This window comes from Fringilla coelebs (assembly GCF_963513975.1).
Source record: "Fringilla coelebs genome assembly, chromosome: 1".
Classification (NCBI taxonomy): Eukaryota; Metazoa; Chordata; class Aves; order Passeriformes; family Fringillidae; genus Fringilla; species Fringilla coelebs.
The window spans coordinates 61,045,526-61,071,732 of NC_140028.1; the positions used below are offsets into that span (position 1 = coordinate 61,045,526).

Below are 26,207 nucleotides of genomic sequence, written 5' to 3' on the forward strand. Positions count from 1 at the left end.
TTGCAAACACACTCTTAGTCATGAGTTTCTGTCATGTTGTTGTGATACCCTCTGCTGAGAGGCGTTTCTTTTCCTGCCTCTTAAACCATTTCCAGGTCTCTCTGCTATCAACTACATAAACCTAGCTCTGAATTTAATAATACAGCTGTATCCTGATGATATGCATGGGTGCAGTTGCCAGTACAATTTCAGCCCATGAGGACTCACCCAGATCTCTTACTGACCTTACTGTGGGTATCCCCACAGCTGAACACCGCGAAGGGTGTTCTGGTGCTACGCCAAGGGAGCGATCAAGTTTCTCAGTCTACATTTAGCAGTTGTGTGATATAATGCTACTCTCTTCTACATGCAGTATAAATATTGCTCTCAATAGAATGCAAGCTGCACATCTAAAATGTTATTAAATGCTTCTGTGATTTGAGAGGTCCACTTCAGCAGTGGATCTAATGACTACACTTAGACTTTTAAATCTATATAGTTAATGAACCAGGGATGTTTCATTTTAAAAAGACAGCGGTCTCCTTACTGCTAATATAAGCATGCCCTGTGTAGAAGTACAATTAATATAATTAGTACTGCCCATGCTAAGTGCACAGCAGTTGAATGATGAGCCCATCAGTGAGTCAAGGGATAAGGTGAAATCCTATCAGTCCTCCTCTGCCCTATTCGCTGACAGCTTGCAGCACAGAATGGCAATAATTGATGATGTCTCTGTCCCCAGGGAAATAAAAGTCCCCTCTCTCAGCTCTTCTTTCAGTCTGGAAATGGGGAAACAGCTGAGCCTGAGCTAATGACTGGGGAAAGGACAATCACTTTCACAGGGCTGCCCTCTCTTCATCACCCTCAGCATAGACCTCTACCTCCCACAGTGCCAAAACATTTGATAAACAGTGTTTGATTCAAGCTAAGAGAGGAAAATCAGGCTGAAACATACTTGCTAAATCTAGTCTAACTTTTGCACAGCCATTTTTTTCTTTGCTTCTTCCCCCTGACCAGTTTGGAGATGGTATTTTTTGCTTACCACATGACGAGGGGAAGTTGGTTTTGCTAGACATGTGCTAACAACCATGTAAAGCTGCAATAGAGTGGTGAGGGTGCCCTTGATTCCTCCTGTTCTCTCTGTGTAGCAGCTACAGTTATGGCTCCAGGTGTAGAATTTGCTGTAAGGTAGCTGTCTGCAGCTGAGGCTTCAAGGACACTTTGGGATTACATATAATTGCCGATTAAATGGGATAGGACTAAGTGACTGAAAGCATCCTTGATCATCCTTTCTTCCTATATTATTTTCTTGTGTGACACATGGTTCAAGGTCTGTTCTGCATCTAAGGAGAGGTAATCCCTGCAGTGAGATGGTTTATATGTTGATCTGTGATGGTCTGCAGGCTGCCTTTTAAAAAATCAAGTGATAATTATCTAGGTTAAGGTGAGCTGAGGGGATGTGAGTGGATGGCTACAAAAGTCAACCAATTCTGTTTGGCGTGCTAGGAACATTTCTTACCTGCAAACCTGGAGTCTGCCTGACAAATGAGCCAATATCTTTGTGACAAATGAGCCAATATCTTTGTGACTAATAAAGGAACAAAACATTTTCCTCTCTCATCTATGCCAAGGTCTATATTCTGCTTATTGGGCTGCCTGGCCTACAAAGGAGAAAAACTTTTAAATGCAATGAGATGACATGTAGGACCATGCATCTCTCCAAAAGACAACCACAATAAGGGAAGGAACTGTTATGCCCTAGTAGTCATGTTGTCCTCCAAAACAGCCAATTCTTTCTGCTTTGCACTCATAAACCCAAAGAGGAAAATGAAATTCTAAACTTACACACACTTAGCTCAGTGCCAAGCTCATTCAGTGCACCTTCAATTCATGCTGCTTGCTTTTGCAGCCTAACTCTAATAATTTTAAATATTTCTTTTCCAACTTCTTCCTTCTGATTTAGCTGAATCACTTTGGCAATACAAGGCCGGCATGGCCAGTAGCCCAAATAACCACCTGGAATTTATGATTTCCACGCTCCCTAGGCTCCCAGAAGATACAGAGGCATGCATCTTGGATGAAAAAGTAGACATCCTTTTGGGTTTTTAAACATAAACATTTGACAATGCTATGTGGGTAAAAGTGCTCAGGAGCATTATAAAAACTTTCACTAGAAATTTAATTCTTGCACAAGAGTTTTTACACTTTCAGGACAAAAACTCTTAAGCATGAGTGAGCAGGCTCATAATTTCTGTACGTGTCAGGAAGATTTCTGTGGGGTGGGGGTCTCCTGGAAGCGCCTGTAGAAAGGTGTCTCTGTTGGTCACTTGATGACACAAATTACAACCTTCACGGCACATTTAATGCTCCCAATTATTGGGCTGCTCCTCCCTTGTGCAGGGCAGCATTTGCTAGAACTGTACAGACATGCGAGCTCCATCTGAAGAACTATTCTTGGTTGCCAGAACAAAATCATGTGCATTTGTTCCACCCAAGTCCAAGGCTTTGAGATATTCCTAAATAGTAGCATATGGCTGCACCACCAAGCACGCTTCCCAAGCCTACATCAGCCGGTGAAAGGCCAGCACACCCGTGAGCTCCACGCGTTAATTTTAGTGTACAGAACGAGCCACGTGGGCTTCCCCACACGGCTGAAGAGCAGTGCTGCACAGAGAAGGAGCTGCAGCTGAGATGGAGCCCCCTCCTTCAAACAAGACATGTGGGAGCATATGGGTCATGCTTGGGTGGGCATCGAAGCCACTGGCAGCCACAGCACAGGAAGGGAAACTTCTGCCCTGCCTCTTGCAGCAACAAGAATCTTAGCTGAGCCCACTGCAGCTCATCCTGCTCTCCCTGAGGTGCTCTCTTCCCTCACCATGGACATCCTCAGCATTGACTATCCAGCAGGATCTCTCTGAAGGCCTGAGCACACTTCTCACTGACGACTTTATGTCCATCAGAGACACCCACAGTGATTCTTGCATTAGCTGTATTTCAATACCTTCAGTTCAGGTGGATTCTGTTCTTACAATGCACAAAGAAATGTTTATGCAACTTAAGAGCATCTTTTATAGCTCTTAAGCCCACAGCTGGGAGCTTTACTTTTTCACGCAGAAATCCCTGCAAGTGAGCACAAGTGCCATTACCTGTTTTTAAAAAATGAAAATGTAGTGTTTCAGTCACAAATTTCAGCTTTTGTTTGAAAGGGGATCAAGCCTTAGGAAAAAGATTAATAGCATGACTTGTACTTTATGGTCTCATTTCTGTAAGAATATTTTAAATGTTGCATGTAAGGGCATTTTCAAGTTAAAGGCCACAGTCTAGCTCACCACGAGACACCCTGTGGTGAGCTGTCTACAGAGTGTCTACCATCTGGAACAGCCCATGTTGTTCTTCTGCTCCTCCTACCCAAACTAGATGATGTACATGAACCTTTTTATTGCATAAAAAGCAACAGTAATAGTAAGAAGAAAGCTAACAGTCCGGGTCCAGAGCAAAATGGTAAAGTAGATATGGCTGTAAGTGCATACAACCTAATGGCTGCAGCTCCTACTGCAATATAGCTCCATATATTCAGTAAGTTATCTCTCATACCAGTCTAGGTACCAAAGTAAGTGTGAAGACTTTGCATTTCATTTTATTTTTATTGTAAAACATGCCTTTGGCTCTAATTCTCATCACCTCACTAGAACACAGAAATAAGGATTGGCAGTGGCTAAGGTGAAAGCAGCACTCTTTTTGTCTCATACCACAGTTAGCCTTCTGCCTCCCCTTTTTGCAGCTACTCCACCAGAGCTCTCAGTGCAATGCCCTTGTTTCTCTGTTTTTGTTGCCAGGGAGCTCCTGCTTAACCTCCCTTCAGAGAAAGATCTACACTGCACCTTCCCCTTGGTATAGCTGAAAACCCAAGGAGAGGGAAATGCAAATTAGTTATTTCACTGTAATAAACCCAAGGAAAATAAACTTGATCCTAAATGGCTCCGCACACAACAGATGGGTTCGTGACAGCTGACCTCCTTTTTTCTTTTCAGTTCCAACATTTATTTCACACTGGTGGCTGGGGTGAGCATGCGCAGGAGCCCACATGGAGCCCTCCCTAATCTTGCTCCCTTCATTAGAGACATAGGGCAATCATATTCAGCTGGCATTAGCATAAATAAGCAAAATTTGGTCTTGCACTTATGAGTGTGGCTGAGGGATCAGAATCTGACCATCTAATTACATTTGACATTCATTTATCTCAAACCCACCCCAGTATGCAGAATTATCTTTGATTAGAAGTCAACTCCAATTCTACTCATCACTGATAATTCTTTATGTCAATGTAAGATTTAATTAAAAATGAAGTCCCACTGCCATTCAAGTGCTGGCAAATAATCTAAAGAAAAAGCACTTCTGAAACCCAGCTGAGAACAATCCTCTCACGCTTTAAATCCACCTTGCACAAAATCCCTACCAAGCGGTTCAGTGTGTGGCCTGAGCACACAATTAACCACACTGTCATTCTGGCACCACTGCACAGTCATAAAGATGCAAGACTTTGGGCAGCTCTGGTATCTATCCCTGCATCAGGAGATAAACTAGGAGGAGCAATCTTGTGAGCAGTAGTAAGACTAGCCAGATTCAAAACAGGTTGTGGAAACTCCTCCAGCCAGGAGCAGTCTGGCTACGCTCTACCTCTTTTAGAATATGCCTGGTTGACCACAGATGTTGGGCAGAATTTTAATTTTTTAGCTCAGACCACAAGAAGTGACCAACTGATTGCCCATTTTGGCAAGCATTAGTGTTAGGGGAGGCCTAGGAACCCGTGAGTGCTGCGGGTGGTCTCCCTTGACCCTTACTGACTAACAGGAACATCTGGAGTAACAAGCCCAGGAGCAACACTGAGCACAAGTGGAGTAAGACAGCCCTGATGTCAATAGATGCAGCTCCAGTGGGAGTCCTTTGGCAAGCTCCATGATGAATCTGAGCAGTGACCTAAATTTGCATGTCAAGTGTAAGCAGCACAGAATGGCTTCACTTTCTCAGACTGTGCAAGGAATGAGTATAAAAATCTTCTCCGTGACAGGAGAAAAAAGCAATGGCTAGCAAAGTTGTCCTTGAGAATGCTGATTTCTTTAATTACTTTGCACCAATATTTTTGCTGCTTAACAACCCTCATTTAATGCAGATGGTAGCAGCACAGGCAAGGACAGCAAGCTGAGGATACCATTTCTTTCCATCAGCAGGAAAGTAAATGCATCAAGTAAACACATACAGGATGGTCTGGGTAACCAGTGGGCTGCTCTAGAGATTATTTGTTTTCCCTCAGCCAAGACAGACAAACTGTCTGTTCTTGGTATCCACTCCAGGTACGCTCTAATATAAGCATGAGCGAGCTAAATTAAACAAGTACGCCAGGCTTTTCATCCCTGAAAGGAAAGTAAAACATCATTGTTGTCAAATCCTTTCAGCCACTAATGAGATACACACGCTTTACTGCTCCTCTTTAAATACATGGGATTAGGGTGACTTAAAACTCCCTTTATGTTTATATGATCATTCTATTTCCAGGAGTGTCGTAATGGCACACTGCTCACTAAAATACTGCTGAAGATACCCTGTTACATGTCCTAGGATGAAGATCTTTAAAGCTGGATGTTCTTCTCCCAGACATGAGCATCGCAGAAACAGATTTATTTAATCTTTTTGACACCTTACAAGTGTGGCCACTTAAAGAGCATTGCCATAAAAGTCCTGTGTTACTTCATTTATATTTGGCTATAGCATCTGTCTGAAGCTCTCTTCCAGTACATTAAGTAGCTGAACACTGTGCATGCACAACCAAGAATGGCTGGCTGCTCTCATGCAACTCACTTGTCTCTTTGCTTCAACCCATTTTCAAATTCAAAACTTCAGTCTTCTTACATATATGACTTTACTAAATTTTATTTAAAGTTGTGGCAGAGTTTATTATTCTCTTGGCTACAGTATTTTAAGCTTCAAAAACCTCTTGAAGGCACAGGATATGAGTACATATCTAATACCATGAAACAGCCTAAACTTCTCCCTAAACACCACCATTTTCTCTGGTCAGGATCATTAAAGGATTTGTAAGAATCATCTGAAAGGGCATAAATGGGTAAGGGTCTATGCTAGGGTCCCTCTTGGGAAAAGCTTGTGTTTGTGACACTGGTGCTGGAAAAAGAGGGCTGATGAGCAATAGGGCAGCTGAGCCATCTACATTCTACAACTCTGAGTTTCTCAGCACAGAAAAGCTGCTCCCTCTCAACTCTGCAATGGCTTTCTGCTCCTTGGGGCAAAGGAGGTCACACTGAACAGTCACTGGCACAGTTCTGGTTTGGGCTGGATAGGGCTTTCTTACACAACCTCTGTGCATATTTTGGGAAGCATGGACCAAGGATCATTCCCAAAGCAGTCCTGATGTACTTTCCTCCTCTGAAAGGCAGGGGAGCTTGATACCATAAATACAGCCTGCTGCTGTTTCTGCCCAAAAACACTTGCAAATGCCTGTAGTTTGCTGTCACAGGCAAAGCCAATGCAAACCCAATGAAACCCTTAAATCTACAGCAGGTAGATCTAGTCAGGGTTAACTGATAAATTTAATTTGTAGTGGACATTAAAAAAACCCCAAATCCTGAGTTTAAAATGTCATATCCTCCAGCTATACTATAGGATTAGTTACCATTTGAGTTTTCTAGTCACAGAGACATTACAGATAAACCGAGCATGAACCAAAAAGATCTGACAGGGCTTTTGTCACTGAACTACAAGGTAATTATCTTGTGTAACTTTTCATTACACAAATTAAGGCAGTGCATCTTGGCACATCCCTGCTATTCCACAGTATGCCATTTAAAAGAAAGACCTACTGGGGCCATTGCAGGTTAATGACAAGCTTTTAGGAACGACCCCATAGCTTGTCCTCTGTTGCCCTTCCTTTCTTCTTTTCTTCTCTGTTGATTTCTGCATTTTCCTATCCATGTCATATTAACAGACCATCATTAAGGATATAGGAAAAGGAGGATATCATGGCTTTTCATGAAGATGGAAAATTATTTTGCCCCTTTGCCAATGGAGGCAATTGTCTTCCTCAGCTGGTGGCAGCATGACATGCCCACAAGAAATACAGTGCCTGGAGGAACCCTGTATACAGGGCTCAGTTTAAGATAGGAGCTGCTACACTGGATCCACTGCTGCCACCTCTCTACTAGAAAGGAAGATTGTTTTCTTTTTAAGGATAGAGCTAGGAGAGAATGGGAAAAAGCAACCCTTTGCTGGTTAACTGCATATGAAAAGCCATCTAACATTCAGAGAACTTCTGTTTTCAGTGTAGGGCATGGAAATCAAATATATTGAAAGCACTTCCATCATGCAGGTGCTGGACTGGAACAAGTCTTTGTGGTCCAGCTGTCATCTGGGGAGATGATGACAACATCTCCTTCTGATTTCAAAGAAAGCAAAACCCTAGCCTATGCAGGCAGAATTTTAAGCTGATTATTCTCTGGCCTCAGCTGAGTCTTAGCATTTTTAATATAGCTTAGGTTTGGTTTTGTGTAGTGCAGATGACTTACTGCAACTCCAGCTCCTGGCTTTATTAATCTGAACATCTAATAAACTAAACATTCTTCTGTTTATTTTAGCAAACGTCTCTTCTTCTACAGAAGATTTTATGTATATCTAAGTAGATGTGACCTGCAAGTGTAACACTGAATTCAAGAAAAAGCCTTGTGAATCAAAGAGCACCTCACAGCCAACTCTTCCTATGCCACCAGCACCTCTTTGTGAAAACCCAAGTCCTTCTTTGAACTAACAGAACACTGTTTTGTGGATGTACTGAATGAGACAAGGAAAGGGCAGTCAGTCATGCAGGGCAACACATTACACACTTAATTGAGCATTGGCAACAGCACTGTCACCCACTGACGTGCCTCTGTGGTTGGGAAAGTGCGCAGGTTGCTGCCATGATCCAGCAATGCCTACAGGGGTGACCAGAGAAAAAGTTGTGTCCGTACCCAAGGAGACTCACTGGCCAAAGACTACTTGCAGGGATATTATGGCACAGAGCTGTAACATACACTACTACTTCTGTACCACAGTTAAAAAGTTTTAAAAACCAAACATTTTAAAATTAAATACTAACAGAGGATGTTAAGCTGCTTAATTATGGAAAATACATTTTCCTTCATGTTATACAACAAGAAAATGCCTATCAGACTTTGAATACAGAGTGACACTTTCTGCCCTACCTGCCTGCAGCAGTATCACAGACCACTGCCACCATCTCAAGCCCAAGCACAAGCCTTGATCCTCAAGGCTTCTAAGGCACCCTCAAGGGGTGCATTTGCTACAAGTAAAAATTTTATTCCTCTGTTCAGATTCAGACTTCTAGCAGATGCAAGACAAATCTGACAATGAAGAAAGACACCTCACTGAGGCACAAATCAAGCAGTTTTGTCTGGCCAGACAGCAAGATGTTAATTTGGGGAAAGAGAAGGGAAGTTCTGGTGTTCAACCTTGCATGGTCTGTTGAAATATGAACCTCCTGCCACTATTTACAGATGCTTATTTGCCTGTCTCCTACAGATTTCAGTGAAAAAGAGTTCCTTCTTTTGGTCAGCTCAAATACAAACGTATAAATAGTAAAAGATAGGGTTGGTCTAGACTGGTGTTTTGTAGAGGCAGAAGCACAAGCTAAAACCAGAACCTCGGTGATGACTAGATAGATTTTCTCTGCTGCAACTGCTTTTTGGAGTTAATGGATGACTAGAAGTTTTCCTGTTGATAAGGCTTTTCAGGACAAAACCATCTACAACAAATCCCTGGGTGTTGCAGCTAGATGAGGTTTTTTGATCTAAAAAAAAAAAAAAAAAAGGTTGATTACAGAAGGGATTATTTGAAACAGTTCTGGTGTTACTGAAGGGTTACCAGCAGGCTGCACAACCTGGAAAGCAATAGCTGCTGCTGCAGCTAATCAGGCTGTTTGAGGGCCAGGACAGAGGGCAGGCTGTGAGCAGTGGGACAGCAGTAATGACATGGTTGGCTCTGCCAGCCAAGGTCAGCTTACTGGAGGCATCAGAGACCAGAGAGCTTCTGATGCTCTAAAAGGGCTGGAAGATAAAATGTATTATTGTGACTACTTCATGTGTTGCACTGGTTCCAGGGAACTGTCAGCTTCAATTTGTTCCTCCCATTGAAAAGAAGAGAGATGCTCGCATACTTCTGTGCTAATCCGTCATTTCTTTTGTGCTGGTCGGGAAGTAAAAATTGCAGGATACCCTTGCAACGTAAAAAGACACAAGAAAAAAATAACTTAAGGAAAAAAAGGCCAGTTACTTCTTGTGTCATGCTTAGAGGATTCACTTCTTGAGGCCACTGGGTGCAGAGCCTGTATGCAAAGAATAAGACAAGGTCTGTTCCTGTGGCTACCAAAAAGCAATTCAAGTACAGCACCAACCTGCCCTTCTGCACACCTCCCAAATCCCGTGGGGCAGCATGTACTGGGATTGTCAGTTTTGATCATGGATTGGTTCCTGGAGCCTCGCTGCAGCTCCCTAATTAACCTGGATGGGACTGGGGAGGTGGAATCTTCTTTCCTCCAAACAGTACCAGACCCAGCAGCAAAAACACTTCAAAGCTGGAGCTGAAGAGCAAAAATTCAAGGGATTTAATCCAAATCCCCTGGATGCAGACTTGAGCGATAGGAGAAGGGGTAATGGTTTTAAACTACAAGAGGGCAGATTTAAGCTGGACATGAGGTTTTGGTTTTTTTTTTTCTTTTTACAATTAGGGTGGTGAAACAGTGGCACAGGTTGCCCAGAGAGGTGATAGATGCCCCATCTCTGGAAACATTTAAGGCCAGGTTGGACAGGTCTCTGAGGAAGCTGATCTAGTTGAAGATGTCCCTGCTCAATGCAGGCAGCTGGGACTAGATGGCCTTTAAAGGTTCCTTCCAACCTAAGCCATTCTGCAGTTCTGTGAAGGCTGAGACAAAACTGGTGCCCACTTGCTGTAAAACTAGAGCTGAAGGTTGGCTGTCCCCAGGCTGCCAGACGGGAATAACGACAGTTCCCAGGGAAGATTACCTGGTACCCACTGCTTCCTTTCCCCTTGAAATACCTGCCTGGAGGTATTTCAGGTGCCAGAGCACCAGCTTTATGGGAATGAACTGGACAGGATTAAACCAGCCCCAGGCCAGTCACACAGCCTGCGTGGGTGCAGATAAGTGAGGGCACGAGCAGCGTTTGCACTGAGAAGCAGAAATAAAGCCTCAGAAGAGCTGTGGACAAGAAAATGCAGTTTCTGCTTTGATTTGGGGCATGTAGGGAAGGACAGTCACAGAGCTCAAACTGAGCTGACTGCCCAGCCTTAGCTAAGCCATTCCTGACATTAGGCAGAGAGCTATAATATGATCCAGTTTATTACATCCAGGGTTGACTTTTGCTGCTGACCTCCTTCCAGCTCTCTCATGGGGAGCTGGCAAAGCCCATCCTGCCATTCCTCCTCCAGCCGCCTGGCTCCCCTGCTCACAGACTGCCCTTCTGCCTTTGTCCTGTTGTAACTGAACCAAAGGACAGCATGGGAAACCAAGATGTTGGCAACTTAAATTCTCATTGACTCTGTGATGTGTTTAATGTGCAGCCACTGTGGTTTGTAAAGTCTCCAAGGGCAAAATTGCTTCTGCTCTCAAAGACTTCACGTTTGACTTTAAATTCCAAGTGGGCCCAGTCCTTTTTCTCTGCCTCCTAAAGGGGCAAGCACATCTTGAAGTCAATGCAACAATCAGTGCAAGACTAGTGGAAGGAAAAAAAAAATCAGCATGTGTTCTTCCTGATTAATTTTGAAAATCTCTTAGTAAGAAACTCCTTTAGCAACCTCCCTTTCAGAAAATCAGCAGGCCCTGTATACTGAGTGAACAAAACAATGACCTCCAAGCTCCTGCTAAGTGAGAAAATAACCATTTTTCCCCCCTCCCATTTTGTTAATAGAGTCATCCAGGAACCACACAGCTTCAAAGTGATGTGAGAGGCCCCTATCTGACACTAATTCACATCCCAGTCCTCTCTAACAAGCCCGTGCCAGGAGCGTGTGTTCAGGCATTGCCGTCCTTACTTCCTTCCCAGTCTGCTTTCAGCTGATGCTCTGTGCAGGCTGAATGGCCACAGACACAAGCTGTCTATCTCCCAGCTGCTCCCAGCCTAGCTTGCCTGATGAAAACTACCCCAGTTAAGTGGGTTGTCTGGGAGCAGCTTGTCATTGCCACATGTATAGCATCAGGAAAAAAGAAGTGTCAAACCAGCCATCCCTTTTTTGGAAAAAGCCAATGCTGCTTATAGCTCTCACTCCCACTTCCCCCAGCAGGAAAGCAAAGCGGCTTCCCCAGACCTTTTCCAGCAGTGCACTTTTTGTGGAAGTTACCTTTCAGCCTGTTTGGGTTTAAAAATATCAAAGAGCAAAAGGTAACCCTGCATGGCACGTAAGCATGCCACTGTGAGCTTTGAGGCTGTGCTTCGTACCACTCTTAGCCCAAGTGTTTGTTCTGTGATACAGGTGAATAAAATGGGCATGTGCCTTGAAAGCACACGGGAAGAAAAGCACCTTTTTCACTTACAGTTGCTCCTTCACAAACCACACACTTCTTCACTTACACATTCCCAGGCATTTAAGAAATATTAATTCTGCAGCAGAAAAACCTCTATGGTATAGCTGTACTGTCATTCTAGAGAGGAGTAGGAACATGCCAAAGCAAAGTGCTCTGTTTCTTACGCAGGATCCTGGAAAGAAATTCAACATGCTGCTTTTTAAAAACAATACAAAACAAAGAAAACGCCCAAAGCCCACATTTTGTCAAGGAAATGCTGCTTGGATGCCAAAAGTTAAACCAGCATCAGATTATGGATGCTGGGATTGTCAAAGTTCACCTTGCACAAGTGCTTATCTGCACTTGCAAGCAGCACAGACACCATCTTAAGTGACTGTCCTAATCTTCAGTTACTAGCTTCGAAAACACTGGATTTATGGGAAAAAAAGAAACTTTGTTCCATGTTTAAATGAGTGTGGGTGGGTATATATGTTGCACGGTGGGAGTCTAAAGGAAGCAATCTGTCACAATTGCCCATTATGGTTATAAAGCAGGGCTCTGAACCCATCCCAGTGGATACCTTTCCGAGTCCGGCCACACAAAGCACATCATGTTGTGTCTCTTCCCACCGTGCGAAGATCTCCAAGACAGCTGGGCAACCAACACAGGAATCTTTCAGGAAATACACCTTCCTCCTGTCTCCTTCCTTAAGCTCTCTGTTTGGGTATGCTCCTGCTTTTGTTTATGCAGGAGAGGGATACTTGTGAAACCTAATTAACCACTGGAGAAGATGATGTTTCTGTTTCGGAGCGTGTTCCCTGCCCCGGGCTCCAGCTGCGTGACAACAGCTCAAACACGGTAATTAAAATGAGCGTGGCTGAATGCATGGCCAGATTAATGAATGCTGAAATTACACTGGGAATACACTCAGCTCTTCCCAGAGAGACGGATGAAAGGGTGCAAAGGCAGCATGGCCACAAGCACACAGTTTCCAGAAAGCGTTTTGAAACTTTGAATGAGAGACAGCAAAATGCCCGGCTAACACAGCAATAGAAAGACCAGTCACAGGATTAGGGTGACCTTTTGTAACCAGGGCATTCAAAGGTAAACTGAAGAGCAATGCTAGTGTGTAATGGGTTTGCATCAGTCCTTGGGAACGAGCCAGAGGACTGTAAAGGGAACTTAAGAGGGTCTAAGCTCTCCTCTAACCAGTAATACCATAAAAGCTCTCTGGAAATAGAAAGACAAGACCTAAGGAAACGCCGAGACTTTTTTATGGAAACAGGGCTAAGCACTTCCACGCTCTGTGAGAAAATATTAAGCCAGTTTCATGTCCCTCAGCGAACACCCACGCTCAAGATTTTCTTCACAATCACAGCCTAAAACCATGCCCGGGACGCTCCAAAAGAGCGCCTTTGCCCTTCTCAAAACCTTGCCGCCGCCGGCAGATGAGCAGGGTCGGGACGCGCTCCCGTGAGCGCGGCTCTCCAGCCCCGCAGCCCCGGAGCTGCGCTCGGCCACGTCCCCGCTCAGCAGCGCCCCTTTCCTTCCTTCCTTCCTTCCTTCCCCCGCGGGCTCGGGCCCCGCACCCCTCCGGGAGCCCGGCCGGGTACCTGTTGCTGCCGGCGGTGCTGCCGCGGCTCACAGCCCGCTCCGGGACGCCGCTCGCCCGCCGCCGCCCAGCGCTCCTCGGGCACCGCGGTGCCCCATCCCGGGCGGCAGCGCCCGCAGCTGGAAAACTAATAAACAGCGAATAATAATTTCTAAAAACAAAAAGGATAAAATTAAAGTCTCAAAATGAAATTAAAAAATCAAAAACGAAAAGAAGTGAGGACGGCTCGCTTCCCGTCGCCGCGCACCGCCGCTCTGGCAGCGAGCGAAGTCGCTGCCGGCTTTTCCTTGCGGAGCCGCGGCGGGAGGCGGGGGCGGCGGAGGCGGCGCTGCTGCGCGGCCGCCGCCCGCCCCCAGCCCGCGGGCAGTGCGGGGGTGCGGGAGCCCCCCGGGCTCGGCCCCGCGGGATGCGGCGGAGCCCGCGCTGCCGGTGCCCCCGTACCTTTTTGGGAGACGCGGCCGTGCGGCTCTTCCTTTTTTTCGCTCGATGAGTCTGGCCCCTCAGGCCGTTTGTCCCAAAGGCGGAACATCTGCAAAATCCTTCTGACCCTTCCCGCCTGGAATAGGGCAGGGAACGGGCTGCCGCCGCCTGCCTTCCCCGCGCCCGGTGGACCACTCGCTGCAGCCTCCGTTGCCGTCAGGAGTGTGTATGAAAGCTCTAAATTTGGATGTTGGGCGGGCTGAAGACAGCAGTTAAAGACGAATATAAATGAAAGAACATTGCAATGAATGGACCTTGCGTTTCTTCCTTTAAGCATCTTTTCTGTTACCTCAAGAAAAAAAAGGCTGTATTTTCCCAGAGACTGTGAGGTCTTTTCTTCAAATTTAGTGCTCCTTCCAAAATGTATAGTCCTATTTATATCAATATATCTCTCTAGAGAGATATGGATTTTGCATATATTTGTTGCTACCCTTAGGACTTCTTCATTTCTCTTCTGTGACTTTTTTTTAACACTGGACTTTACATCAGGGAACAAAGTACCAAACACACGTTGTATTTCCTATATGATTTGCTGTTCCTCTCCCAGCATTAAAGCTGTTGAAGGGTCCTTCAAACAAGCCCTCCCTTGTGCCTCTTAAACAGCTGCAAATGGTTCTTTTTTGGGGGGGAGGGGGCAGAGGGAGTGAGGGGCAGAAGGAATCCCTGGCAAATCTATGGGGTTGGAAAATAGACACAATTTGGAAGGAGGCTTGAGAAGTCAATGCTGATACGCTCCTCATATCCCTGTATCTTTCCCCATTTGGGTCAGGATAGGTAGATTCACCACTTTGCTTGCATTGAGTACACTGACCTGTCACACAGAGGGTGATATTGTATGAAGAAGTTAAGCAAATGAGAAGGAAGGCAGAGCTAGGTTTCGAGGAGCACTGTGCATGTAAAACAATTCCCAAAACTGTCCCTGAATAAAAAATCTAAGCTGCCAATTCCAGATGACCTATCACCTTAAGTAATTTTCAGCAGGAACAATGAATATGACTTATTTCTATTCTATGCTGAAAATAAACCCTGTAGCCTTAGAAAGTAGAAATGAGACAAAATTACTCCAGATTTAGTAAAAGCAGAGAAGCATTCTCTTCACACTGGTGTGTGGACCTCTGGGCCTAGAGGCTGTTTCCAATGTTTCTGAGTTCAGAAGGGCTCTACAGCGATCACGGCTGTGGTATTTCCAGAGGCACCCATTTCTCCATTAGAAAAAGTGTAAGGGCTGCTGCCAACACAGTGTCACTGCTGTAGCTCCAAGGCAAAATTTTAAGGGTGACCTTTCTGCATCTATGACTGAATCAACTGTTCCCCCATTTCATGTGTGTCACACAGGATGTGAACTCTGAGGCAAAGGCGGAGGAATCGCTTTCTGGAAAAAGCAGCTGTGCACTTTGGGCTATGGAATGCCAGAGAAAGAGGAGAGGAAATATTTGTGGCAATGCTGAAAGCTATAAATGTCTCATCATGCACACTTAATATGTGTTTGAGTCCATTTCAGCCTCTTAGGGGGTGGCAGCTCTCACTATGCAAGCTTGGTTATCTGTTAAAGGTTTTCAGTGCCATAGACTAATTGCAACATCCTGCTTCAACCTGGAGCCTCCTACAGTTCTGGTCAATTGTTACCAATTCCCTCTGGCCTTTTTGATCTTATCTTGCAAAAGATTTTTTGAACTTAAAGTTGCAGATGCAAATTACCTCATTCATATTGCAGCCTCCTCTTTCAAGGAAATATCCTCTATCCTATGCAAATACATGTGATAGGGATGTATGAGCTGTTTCTCTTGGTTTCTCAATATAGTTTAGCATAGCAAATGCAGAAGGCTACTCTCCTCCTCCCCATCACACCAAGCCCTACACACACTCCCACTTCTCTGCCCCCAGTGCTTGTTGAAACAGCTGGGAGACTGAGTAGGTTGATGGATGCTCTAGATAAAATCTTTGCCCCACTTAGTCCTTCTGGACATGTATTCATCCTGACACACATGCTTTTGAAAGGCTGGGACAGTCATTCCACGTGTGTCTTGTTTTGCTAATTCAGTGGAAATTGCCAGAGAGCTCTGTCTCCCTCCATCATCTGGCAGGAACTGAAGCTGCCATTGTAGTGTGGCTGTGATCATGCTACTATGCCTATAAATTATTCACGGTATTGCAGCGTAATCTTCTGTTATGTTAAAAATAGGTCATCATGAGTGTCCCCAGTGAAATTCTAAGTGACAACAGCTGATTTTAGCTTTGTCTTCAGAAAACAGTGACCTTTTCAAAGCAGTAATTGACAATTATGGTCTACTTCTGTCTCTGAGACAGCTCCAGTGCATCCTCACAAACATTAATTCTCAGCACTGGTAACCCCACATTATACTTGAGACAACTAAACCAGAGCTACTAAGTTACCTGCTGAGCTTTGCCAAAGCACTTAGCTTTTTATTAGCCTTTGCTTCCAGGCCAAAGAGTAAATCAGGATTACCAGAGAAGAGATTATAGTGTGAGAATACCTAAATGCTCTGCTCCTCCCAGGCACTTGGAAAGCTTCTTGAAAAGGCTGAGCAGGATTTTCTGGCTGATATGCATCAGTTACACATCCTTCTGGGGGGGTGGTTATATTGAAAAGTACTTCACTTTTCCTAATGCCACACAGACTCCAGCCCACTGAATCCCCTGAATCAAGAGAGCCAGAGGCTTTCAGGTCCATTGCAGACCAGACAAACCCAGAAAGGGGGAGCACAACCCAGTAGTCTGGACAGAGGTCATGGGGAAATTCTCTTTTCCCCATAAGATACTGTGTGGGAGGGCTCTGTGTGGACCCCCCCAAAAACGTGGGATATTATTGAAATTTCCCTGCTTGCTGTGGGGATGTATGTCTGTTATGCAGATACAAAGACTTAGACTTGGGTGACTTCATTCAGCTGCAAGCAAAGATTGGTGGTGGGTCATGCACACAGCAATTTGCATGGAGGTCTCTTGTTAGCATGTTCAGAGCAGCAGGAGGCCAAAGGATGTGGGGGGATGGTTAGGCAGACTACAGCTTTGAGCTCTGGATGTCTGAGGTAGATCAGGCCTGCCCTAGCCTTTAAGGAAGACAATTTATACCTGTTTTTTCTTGATGTAACTTGTCTTTGCTATGTTTCTGTGTAACTCCCATGCTCAGAATGGATGCATAAGGCATCCTCATGTTGCTGATGGACATCCCACAGGACATCTCCAGCTGGTATCACACCCAGGAAAGTCTTTTGTGGGAACACAGGGTGCAAACCTGATTGCTCTTACCTGAGGATCTTGGTCCAAAAATATAGGTAAATGATCATATTTGAGAGTGGGGAACATGGCAGGTGCTGGAACCATCACTTGGGAATTAGGGGAGAGTTAAAGACAAGACCCTGACCACTGCTATGAGCAATCTGGGCAAGATGTGAACTTTAACATTCTGAATGTATGCAGGTTTGCCATTACTCTTTCCAACGATACATATCAAAGTGTAGCCACAATTCTCCTACTCCACCCTGCCCATGCTACTCTTTGGATTGACTCCATTCCTGTACTTATAGCTTCTCTGTCCAGTTTGTTGCACATTCATTGTCACCCTGTAACACTTCTTGCTCTCTTTCCAGAAGAGTTTGATACCCACTTGTTTTTCTGTCCTCTAACCACTGTGCAATCATTTCCCCCCTTTTACTTCCCATCACTATGTGGCTGCTCCACCCTCAAGTTCCTCATTTCTCATGATGGTGCTTTTGCAAGTGTTTCCACTTGCTGCTCTGGGGCACTTTGTGGGGAAAAGCTACTGGTGCTGATCTTCTGTAGCGATTCAAGAACAAATTCCATTTGGGACTTCTGGCCAGAGGCTCAGCACAGCTGGATCTTTGGGAATGACCGAAGCATAATGCAGTGGTTGTGTCCTGTGGTATGGAGATCAGGACACACTTGGTATGTCAAAGAACAGCTATGGATAGAGAGGGAGAAGGCCAGGGACAAAAAGGGGAGTCACCTTTAGCTTTTGATGTACCACAGAGACACTTTCCCGAGGTAATCCTTCTTTTATCTGTTCTTTGTCCCACCTGGCTGCAATTGTGGTGGTCTGTGATAGCTGCCTTCAGATCAAGAACACTTCCCACAATGGCCTGTGCCTCTGGCAGCATTTGATGTTTGAGAGGTGTATGCACAAGCATACATCCTACCTATCCTCACATATATAACTTGGGGGAGCAGCACAAAGGAGTCACCAACTGATTTTTTTTTCCCCAAAACCTGTTTCAAAATCAGCACTGATGCCTCTTCTGGGCAGGTTTTGTGTGGCAATGTTCATGCAGGGTTGGAGGAAGCAGCACATTCCAGTTTTTCAGACTGCTTAGCAACCAGGGCTGGCTGAGCTGCTCTTACGTGCACACCAAGTGTGTAGATGGCGTGTCTAATACTGCAGCTCTATCCTTATTTTTTCCCTGTCTTTTGTTTTTGAAAATCATTCCTTGTTTTCCAGTTAAGGCACTGGAAAAACTGCCGTAAAATAATTTTTCCTTTTCTGGACAGCTGGAAGTTAGCTACATTATGAGATGATCAAAGCTACTATAGGAGGGATTGGAGACAGAGAGACAGGTATGGCACTATCAGCCTGTTTTTTGGGAGCATGACTGCAGGACAGTGTCATCCATGCTGCTGGTAATGGGCTGGCTTGAAGTCCAGCTGCTGGACAGCCATGAAACTAACTTGCCCTAAGGAATGCAGGCATTGCTTTCCATGGGTCTGCAGCATGTGAGATTCCTGCTCAGGGCTACCTGTCTCAGTACAACCAACATGCTTGAAGTCAAGAAGACCCTGTTAGACCATTTCCAGGAGCAGTTTCAGCTTTGCAGTCAGAAAGTCAATATGTTCCTAGCTTCCTTGCTGGGATCCTCTTGAATCATTGGGTAATCTCTTGCCTCTTACTTGTTTCTTGGCTGTCAAATGCCCAGACCAGTCTCCCTGCCACAACCTTCACAGTCCATCATGGCAGCAGGCTGAGATTCTGAATCTGTTTGGGGTTCTCTTAGGGACTGTGCCCATCTCTTCCCATGTTATCCAGCAGTAATACCTGCTGCTGAAATTTGCTGCTGACATCAGGACTACAGTTAAAATGTGGCCCCAGCCCATGTTCACCTCCACACTCTGCTTGCACCCTCACCTGCATTTGAGAAACAAGTTTTGGGCCAGCTCTAAAGCACAGAGAAGGAGAAAACCTTTCTTGATACATCCACAAGCACACTCTGGTTCTCCTCCACCCCATGACATGAAGCAGAAAACTGGCCTGGAAGGACCAAGGATCATGAAAGATTGTATTATATGGGGCAAGACACTATAGGACATGTTAGCAAACATCAAAGGCATCCTAAATCCATGACTAAAGAGCAAGTCAGGAGCACACAGGACTTTGGCCTGCCTTGCTGTGATCCTCAGCATAGAGACAGGCCCTGCCTTCCTGCTGCTCTGTGAGCCCCCCAGGTCATGGCAAAAAGGGGAGGAGCTGCAGGGATGATGATCATAGTCTGGGGAAAATGATGGTCAGGTAGAGGAAGGCTGCAAAGACTGGGGTGGAAGCAGGAAGCAAAGGAGCAAATAATGCCAGACGTTTAAAAATGTAGTTCCATGTTTGAATTCTGCAGTGCTCCACACCAGTCTTCCTGCATGTCCCTAACAGAGCAGTTTCATAACCCAGAAGGAGTCCTCAGGTGCAAAGGCTCCAAGCAATTTCCATCCTTAGTTACGTTAGTGTAACAGCAGAGCTGCCTTGTAATCATTCCCAGATAAACTGCAGTATGGGTGACCTGTCGAGGTCCTTGGTGCAGAGACCGTGCTCCTCTTTCCTTCTTGTGAGCCAAAATTCTGCACAAAGGACTGCAGCTTTGAGAAATTATTTTCATTTCTTCCCTCCCTCCAAGATACCACCACTTCCCTCTTTTCCTCCCCAGCGCATATTTCTGTGGCTTAAATATAGCAAATACAAAACAAGTGCAGCACACACAAAATGCCATTCGGGGGAGCGCAGTGAACATGCTGCCTCTGTAATGTAATGAGCCCTAAGTGCATCTGCCAAATATTTGGACTGAGATTCCAAGGGAGAGAGGGTGGTCTGTAGCACAGAGAAGCTCTGACCAAACCCTCAGACCAGTACCTCCAGGCATCTCCTGGGGGGGATACATGTTCCTTGTTGGTCCAACCTGCCTTCACCTGGAGGTGATTGACAATTCATAGCAGTTATTTCCTCTAGGAAAGGTGAAGAGCAGCTTTGTGTGAGTGGATTTAAAATTCATAAATAATACGTAAAGCAAATAAGAAGTGTTTCTTTAGGGGTGTGTCTGGCTTTGTGGCTGAGGTTAAATGACACCAGTGAAACCATGCCAGTTTTTGAACATCTGACCTTGTGTACTATTTTCAGTGCAGTGATTTTTGAAGTGATTAATGACAACAACTTGGCACTACTCAGAGGCTGGTGTTGCTGATTAAGCTAACTCTTCCTTGGCTCACAACAGGCATCAGGAATAGAGTGGGCAGGAAGCTCCCCAGAGTGACAGAAGAGGCAGAGCACATCAGGACCTCCCGAGCTGCCTGTGTTTCAATGGGGAAATTAGAAAAAAAAACTACTGACATCCAACTCCACAGCTGAGCTCAGCAGTGCTGGACTGCTCTGCTCCTCCTGTGGCTTTCTTTTTCTTTGAGAATATTTTGTATGGATTCTTTTCAACATTCCCACCCCTCTCAATTAAAAAAAAAAAGAGCCTCGCTTGTTAAGTGTGCACTGGGATTGCTATGTGGCACTCCTAGCATGTGTTTGGAGGAGGATCTCAGAGATACTATCTGGTTGCAAATCTATCTACATCTATAAAGTATCTCTCTTCTCCAAGACCCTCAAGAAAAGGAAATCTGTTAGTTCAGAGCGAAGGCAGTGAGCAGGACTCCAAAACTTACAGGAGCTCTCAGGTGGCAAACTGCACTTCTACACAGTCACAACCAACTGCTAAAAAGAGCATGGTGCCTTATAGACAATATCCACGTTCACAACAGAGCTCTTCCACTGCTCTGAGCTACAACAAAATGAGAAGGATGTGAACAAAGCTCCAGTTATGCCATGGAGCCTGAATGCTGGCCAGCCTGGTTAGCCACTGGCATCTTAATGATAAATTTGAGAAAGCTGTGGGGCTCATGTGTGGGATTTCATAAGCTCATCTCCCTGAGGTCCTGCAGGAGTTCTTGAAAATTTAATGACTATGATAATGACATATATTGAATATATTCACAGAGCTTTTAGCCATCCTGCCAAGCCCCTCAGAGAGGCTGTCTCTCTCTCTTCTGCCACAGGTGACTGTGACACCCCTCCAGGGAACCTCCTGGATGCCACTCAGCTGCTGCCATACCTGAACCATAGGTGCATTCCTCGGGGAGTGAGGAGGGTTGGGGGCTTTTCACTCTGGTGTTACACAGCATGAAGAGGGGATCAGTTGCACAAAAGCTCATCATTGCAGGTCACTTCCCCTAGGGCTGGGCACAGGGAGGGCAGGAAGGCAGGGCTGGCCTGGGGAACAGCCTGGTGTGATGAAAGGGGAGCTTTTGCAAGCCCTTGTGTGCACTGCTATAGTCACCTCAGAGAGCTCTGAATTTTTGGGGCAGTTTTGGGTTTGCTTCCCAGGGTGGTCATTTCACATGGGATTTTGGGCTTGAGCATTTATTTCACTGGACTATTTTGAGTGTCCTTTATTTTCTGTGGAATGAGTTGTGGTTAATTGTAGGCAGGCTCACACAATGCCATGACATGGGCAGTAAATCCAGGGCAGGGCTCTGGTTAGTGAAGCTGCAGGAGCAACCTGGGTGCTGAGCTTCCTCACCACAGTGCAACAGAGCAGCAGCAAGTGGAGGCAGTTTTCCTAGTGGGGCATAACTAAAAGCATCACTGTGCACTGGGGAAACCTAGCCCAGGCCCATGTGGGCATTACCTTAGCTACTGGATCCTGGTTAGAGGCAAAGCTCAAGTAAATATTGAGCTTTAATGGTAAGCGGCTGCTGCAGGGCTTCCTCGTTGAACCTGCAGTCACAAAGATGAGCCTATTCCACTGCTGCAGTGGATCTGCCTCCTGTTGCCCTGTGGGTGGGAATGCTGGGCTGTGGACCCCGACAGGCACCAGCCACACTTGTGCCCACTGCTGCCAGGCAAGCACCAGGGGACTGCCATGGTCAGCAAAAGAGCCCAGGTCTTCCAGCAGTGAAGGATCCCTATTTCCATGGCCTGAACTGGCACCTGGAGGGGCTTCTTGTTTCCGCCCTTGCTCTCCCTCCTTCTTGAACACACCTACTATTGACTAAGAGGAACACAAGGTAACCAGTTTGAAGAGCTAGAACGCTAAATCTCAGAGAAGGCTGGAATAGAGGTCATTCAAACTGCCCCAATTTGGGCGCAGCCAGATGTGTTTATCCACTGTGTTTATCTGTTCAGGCAAGGGCTGGTCACAGTGGGCTTTTCCCCAAAATACCAGTTTATTTTCTCGCTCTCCATGGCTTCTTATCTTTCTACTTTACTTCTTGTCTAACAAGCTTTTTGTCAACTATTAGAACTCAAGGTATCATTTCCAAGCTCTGCATCTCTGAATTTCCAACTCCCAGACTACCTGCAATTAAACTAGAGCAAGCCAATGCGAGCCCCCATAAGTTATGCAGATTGAAGCCTCTTATGCTCAGTATTTCTGTAGCAGTTATGCTTCACCTGTTGACCAATTGCCAAAGACACAGGAATATCAGGGACTCTTTCACAGCATAAACCTCTGCTTCAAACCATTTCTCTGCTCCTAAATGCCAGATCAACAACACACTGCTTAAAATTCTGTGTGACCTGACAACACCCCTCACCCCCACAAGCATTGCTGAGATATAAGAGAAATCCTACCATTGGGAAATCTTCCCACCATCAACTTTTTTAGGGCCTCTGTGACATTGTCAAGTGCTTAACTACTCTTCCCCCCCCCCCTCCCCATCCATACCCACAGACTGTTTTCACTCCTCGCCTTTTAACTCTGCACTTCCTGACCCGGTTGTTTTGTGCCTGTCACACCCATGGTGCACCAACCACAAGGCTTTGGTTCAGCATCCAGGCAGGCGGAAGCTCATTTCACAGGCGGCTGAGCTGTGCCTCGAATTATTAAAGGGGTGAAGTTGTTTACGCCACCAACTCACGTTGGCCAAGACACATTTATTTTGTGAATTTAATGATGGGACTGAGCGACAAAAAGCTCGTGTTTCTTGGAACTTTGTAAAGATGCTGTGTAAAACCAGGAGGGGGAAAATGTGTGAAAAGAAAGGCAACTTTGCTACAGCCTCTGTGTGACACTTGTTTTGGAAGATTAGAAGGCGCCCCAAGCACACCTGATCAGTGGTTTCTCTCTGGCTTGTACATACCTTCCTCTTTTCTCTGAGGGCTGGTTAAATGCCACTTGTTTATTTGACCTGGATTTTCCCCTCACTGTTGTTATCATTAGTGATCTAGAAATATTGTCAACAGATATGAACCAAAAAAGCTGCCTTCCAGAAGTGGAGAAGGAAGCACCAAAAAGATCAGAGGTTTTAATTAAAAAAAATAGGGAGAGAACAAAGGAGAAAGGGTCTCTCATTTAAATATTTTTCTTTTTTTTTTTTTTTTTTAATTTGGCCTTAATGGGCTCAAACTTTTCTGCTTCATAAATGGAGTGTGACACCCTGTTAAAAATAATCCTCCAGCTGCCCATGACAGCTGGAAGTTCCAGAGCACTGCGGGTGGGTCAGTGCGGGGGCGCCTGGGGTGGGGATGGGCGTCTCACACTGACTCCTCTGACCACAAAAAGCTCTCTCCTCTGTCTGCATAACTCCGAGTCCACCCATGGACCACAACCAGAACGAAGCAGCTGCGAGAAGCAGGTGAGGGGAGCATTTAGTGTAAACAGGAATAACAGAAATGCTCCATAAGACAGCACCCTTTTTTCCTTGCCATCCTTGTCCTGCATCTTAAATAGGTCTGATCATGCTCTTGCAGAAAGGTGCTTCAATCTAGTTTATAGGCCAAATATCTCACTACCATCCATCTATCTGGATGAAGCAGACTCTGTTGCCTTGGTGATGGGACTTCTCATCCTCTGGGCTGAAGGGAGTACTGCACACACTTTCTCCAGGAATGTGAGATAAATCAAAAGGACAAGTAGGGCTTGTGGGACCTGTAAATGTTTTTAGGACACTGATCTCAGTCTCCCAGCAGTCAGGACGGAGAAGCTCCCATGCTTGATACATTGCAAGGCTGCTCATCCTTACAACAGCCTCCTGAAGTGTTGGGAAATGGTATGTTGGATAAAAAGTAGCCATGTCAAACTCTCTGGGGTGGAAACATAGGGAAAAAAGCTATCGCTGCATATCCCTGAGGTAGGCATCTGCTGGAATACCATACTGATATGAACACATGAGCATCATTAGAAAACATAATTCTCTTAAAGTTACACCACTTCGATGTACTCTGTGGGGAGGGGTCATAGCTGAGGGGTCTCACCAAAGCAAGGCTAGATACAGCATGGAAGGAAACCTGGTCCCATAGGTCACAGACAAGCTGAGACATGGATGGCCCCATGTGACATTTGACAAGCCACTGCAGTTGTGTCCAAGAAAAGCACAGTGTGTAGTATTGCTTCAAGGAAAGAGAAAAGTTTTTTAACCTGAATTGTTGCTGAATAAAGAGTCTCAATTATAAGTTAACATCCAAAGCTTTATCCTCAGTTTTCTCTAACATCTCTAGCCTCACTATGTGCAGGCAGTGCACATAACCATTTCAGCTAAGCCTCAGAGCTGGTCCCAAACCCCAGAACTAAAGCTATTTTCTCTCTTATAAATGACAGGCAGGCTTTTTTGAAGCACACCTTAAACATCTGATGCAGTTCTGTTCTCACAGGAGCCTTGATGGGCAGCAGTGCTGGAATGTATCTGTATGCCAAAAGGAGCATGTCAGTTTTGGGCAAGGAAAGGGCCCTGGGACTCTGACTCTGTGCAGTGCACCATCTAAAATGGGGCTCTGGTCTACTGAACTGGATCACACCCTTAATAATGTAATGAAAAAGACAGCATTGGTTTCCCCCACCCCATTCTTTGGAAACACTGATGGGATTTTGTGTGGGCTTTGACCTGAGAGGGAGGTTATGGTTACCCCATGTATAACCAGAGGGCATATACAGGAAGTGGGAAGTGGAGGTGTGAGGAGAGGTCAGTCTAGAGCAGCTGCATGAAAAGATCCGCAATAAATCACAGCTTAATTTCTACTTTTGATGTGCACTCTCAGTTTGGATAGGGTGGTCAGTGCTAACAAAATATTTGGACCTAATTCTTGAAGGAATACCAAGCAAGTTTGCCAACAACACTAAATTGAGAGGAGGAGGGTGTCAATTAATTGTTGACTCCCTCAAGGGCAGACAGGCCATGCAGAGAGACCCTGACAAATTAGAGGACTGGGCAATCACCAGTTGTAAGAAGTTCAACAAGGGCAAGTGCTGGATTCTGGACCTTGGATGGGGCAACCCTGGTTGTGCGTATAGACTAGAGAACAAGAGCCTGGAGAGAAGCACTGTGGAAAGGGACCTGGTTGACAGCAAGTTGAATCAGTGCCCTGGCAGTCTGGAGGGCCAGGGGTGTCCTGAGGGGCATCAGGCCCAGCATGGCCAGCTGGGCAAGGGAGGGGATTGTCCTGCTCTGCTCTGCATGGGGGCAGCCTCACCTCGAGTGCTGGGGGCAGTTTGGGTGCCACAATATAAAAATGACATTAAACTATTAGAGAACGTCCAAAGGAGGACTGTGAAGATGGTGAAGGGCCTTGAGAGGAAGCCATGTGAGGAGCAGCTGAGGTCACTTATTCTGTTCAGCCTGGAGAAAAGGAGACTGAAGGGAGACATCATTGCAGTTAGAACTTCCTTGTGAGGGGAAGAGGAGGGGCAGGCACTGATCTCTTCTCTGTGGTGACCAGTGACAGGACCCAAGGAAACTGCATGAAGTTGAGTCAGGGGAGGTTTAGGCAGGATATCAAGAAAAGATTCTTCACCCAGAGGGTGGTTGGGCACTGGAACAGGCTCCCCAGGGAAGTGGTCACAGCACCAGCCTGACAGTGTTCATGAAGTATTTTAACAGTACTCTTGGGCACTTGAGTCATATTCAAGGTATGACTCTTGGAGGTACAGGGCTAGGAGCTGGACTCAATGATCCTGATGCATCCCTTCCAACTCAGCATATCCTATGATTCTGTGATGTGCTGGCCATGTTTGCTGACTGCTTGCAAATTCTGCTTATGGATGTGTCTGCTTGATCCAGGAGCTCCTGCTGTGCCGAGCTTCTGGTCCCAGTCAGAGGCTGTGCAGGTGCAGTGGCATCGCACCTCTGTGTGAGCCCTCAGCTCTCCTCCCAGGGAAACCAGGGTCTGCCTGGAAAGCTGAATTGTGCACAAATCCCCATCACTCTCTGGGCTTGGCTCCTCATCTTAGACAGAGTCAGGGAAAATCCACACTGTCACTGCAGGCTGCAGTGATGAGGGAAAGCCCAGTG

The 26,207-nt window shown here is 45.7% G+C and overlaps 1 protein-coding gene across 3 annotated transcripts in view; it reads right to left on the reverse strand.

The window, feature by feature from the left end:
* The window catches only part of RIPOR2 (RHO family interacting cell polarization regulator 2), a gene marked incomplete at its 5' end in the record, with an annotated part of 67,732 nt that overhangs the window by 37,605 nt on the left and 3,920 nt on the right, over window positions 1–26,207 (reverse strand). Inside the window, one exon of one of the 3 annotated variants that reach the window (XM_084213785.1) lies at window positions 13,614–13,701. The exons of 1 other annotated variant lie outside the window; for it this stretch is intronic. In XM_084213785.1, the coding sequence (XP_084069911.1) occupies window positions 13,614–13,701 (88 nt within the window). Of the gene's footprint in view, window positions 1–13,173; window positions 13,482–13,613; window positions 13,702–26,207 lie in introns of those variants that run through there. One more of the 3 variants, XM_084213787.1, reaches the window with a different exon arrangement.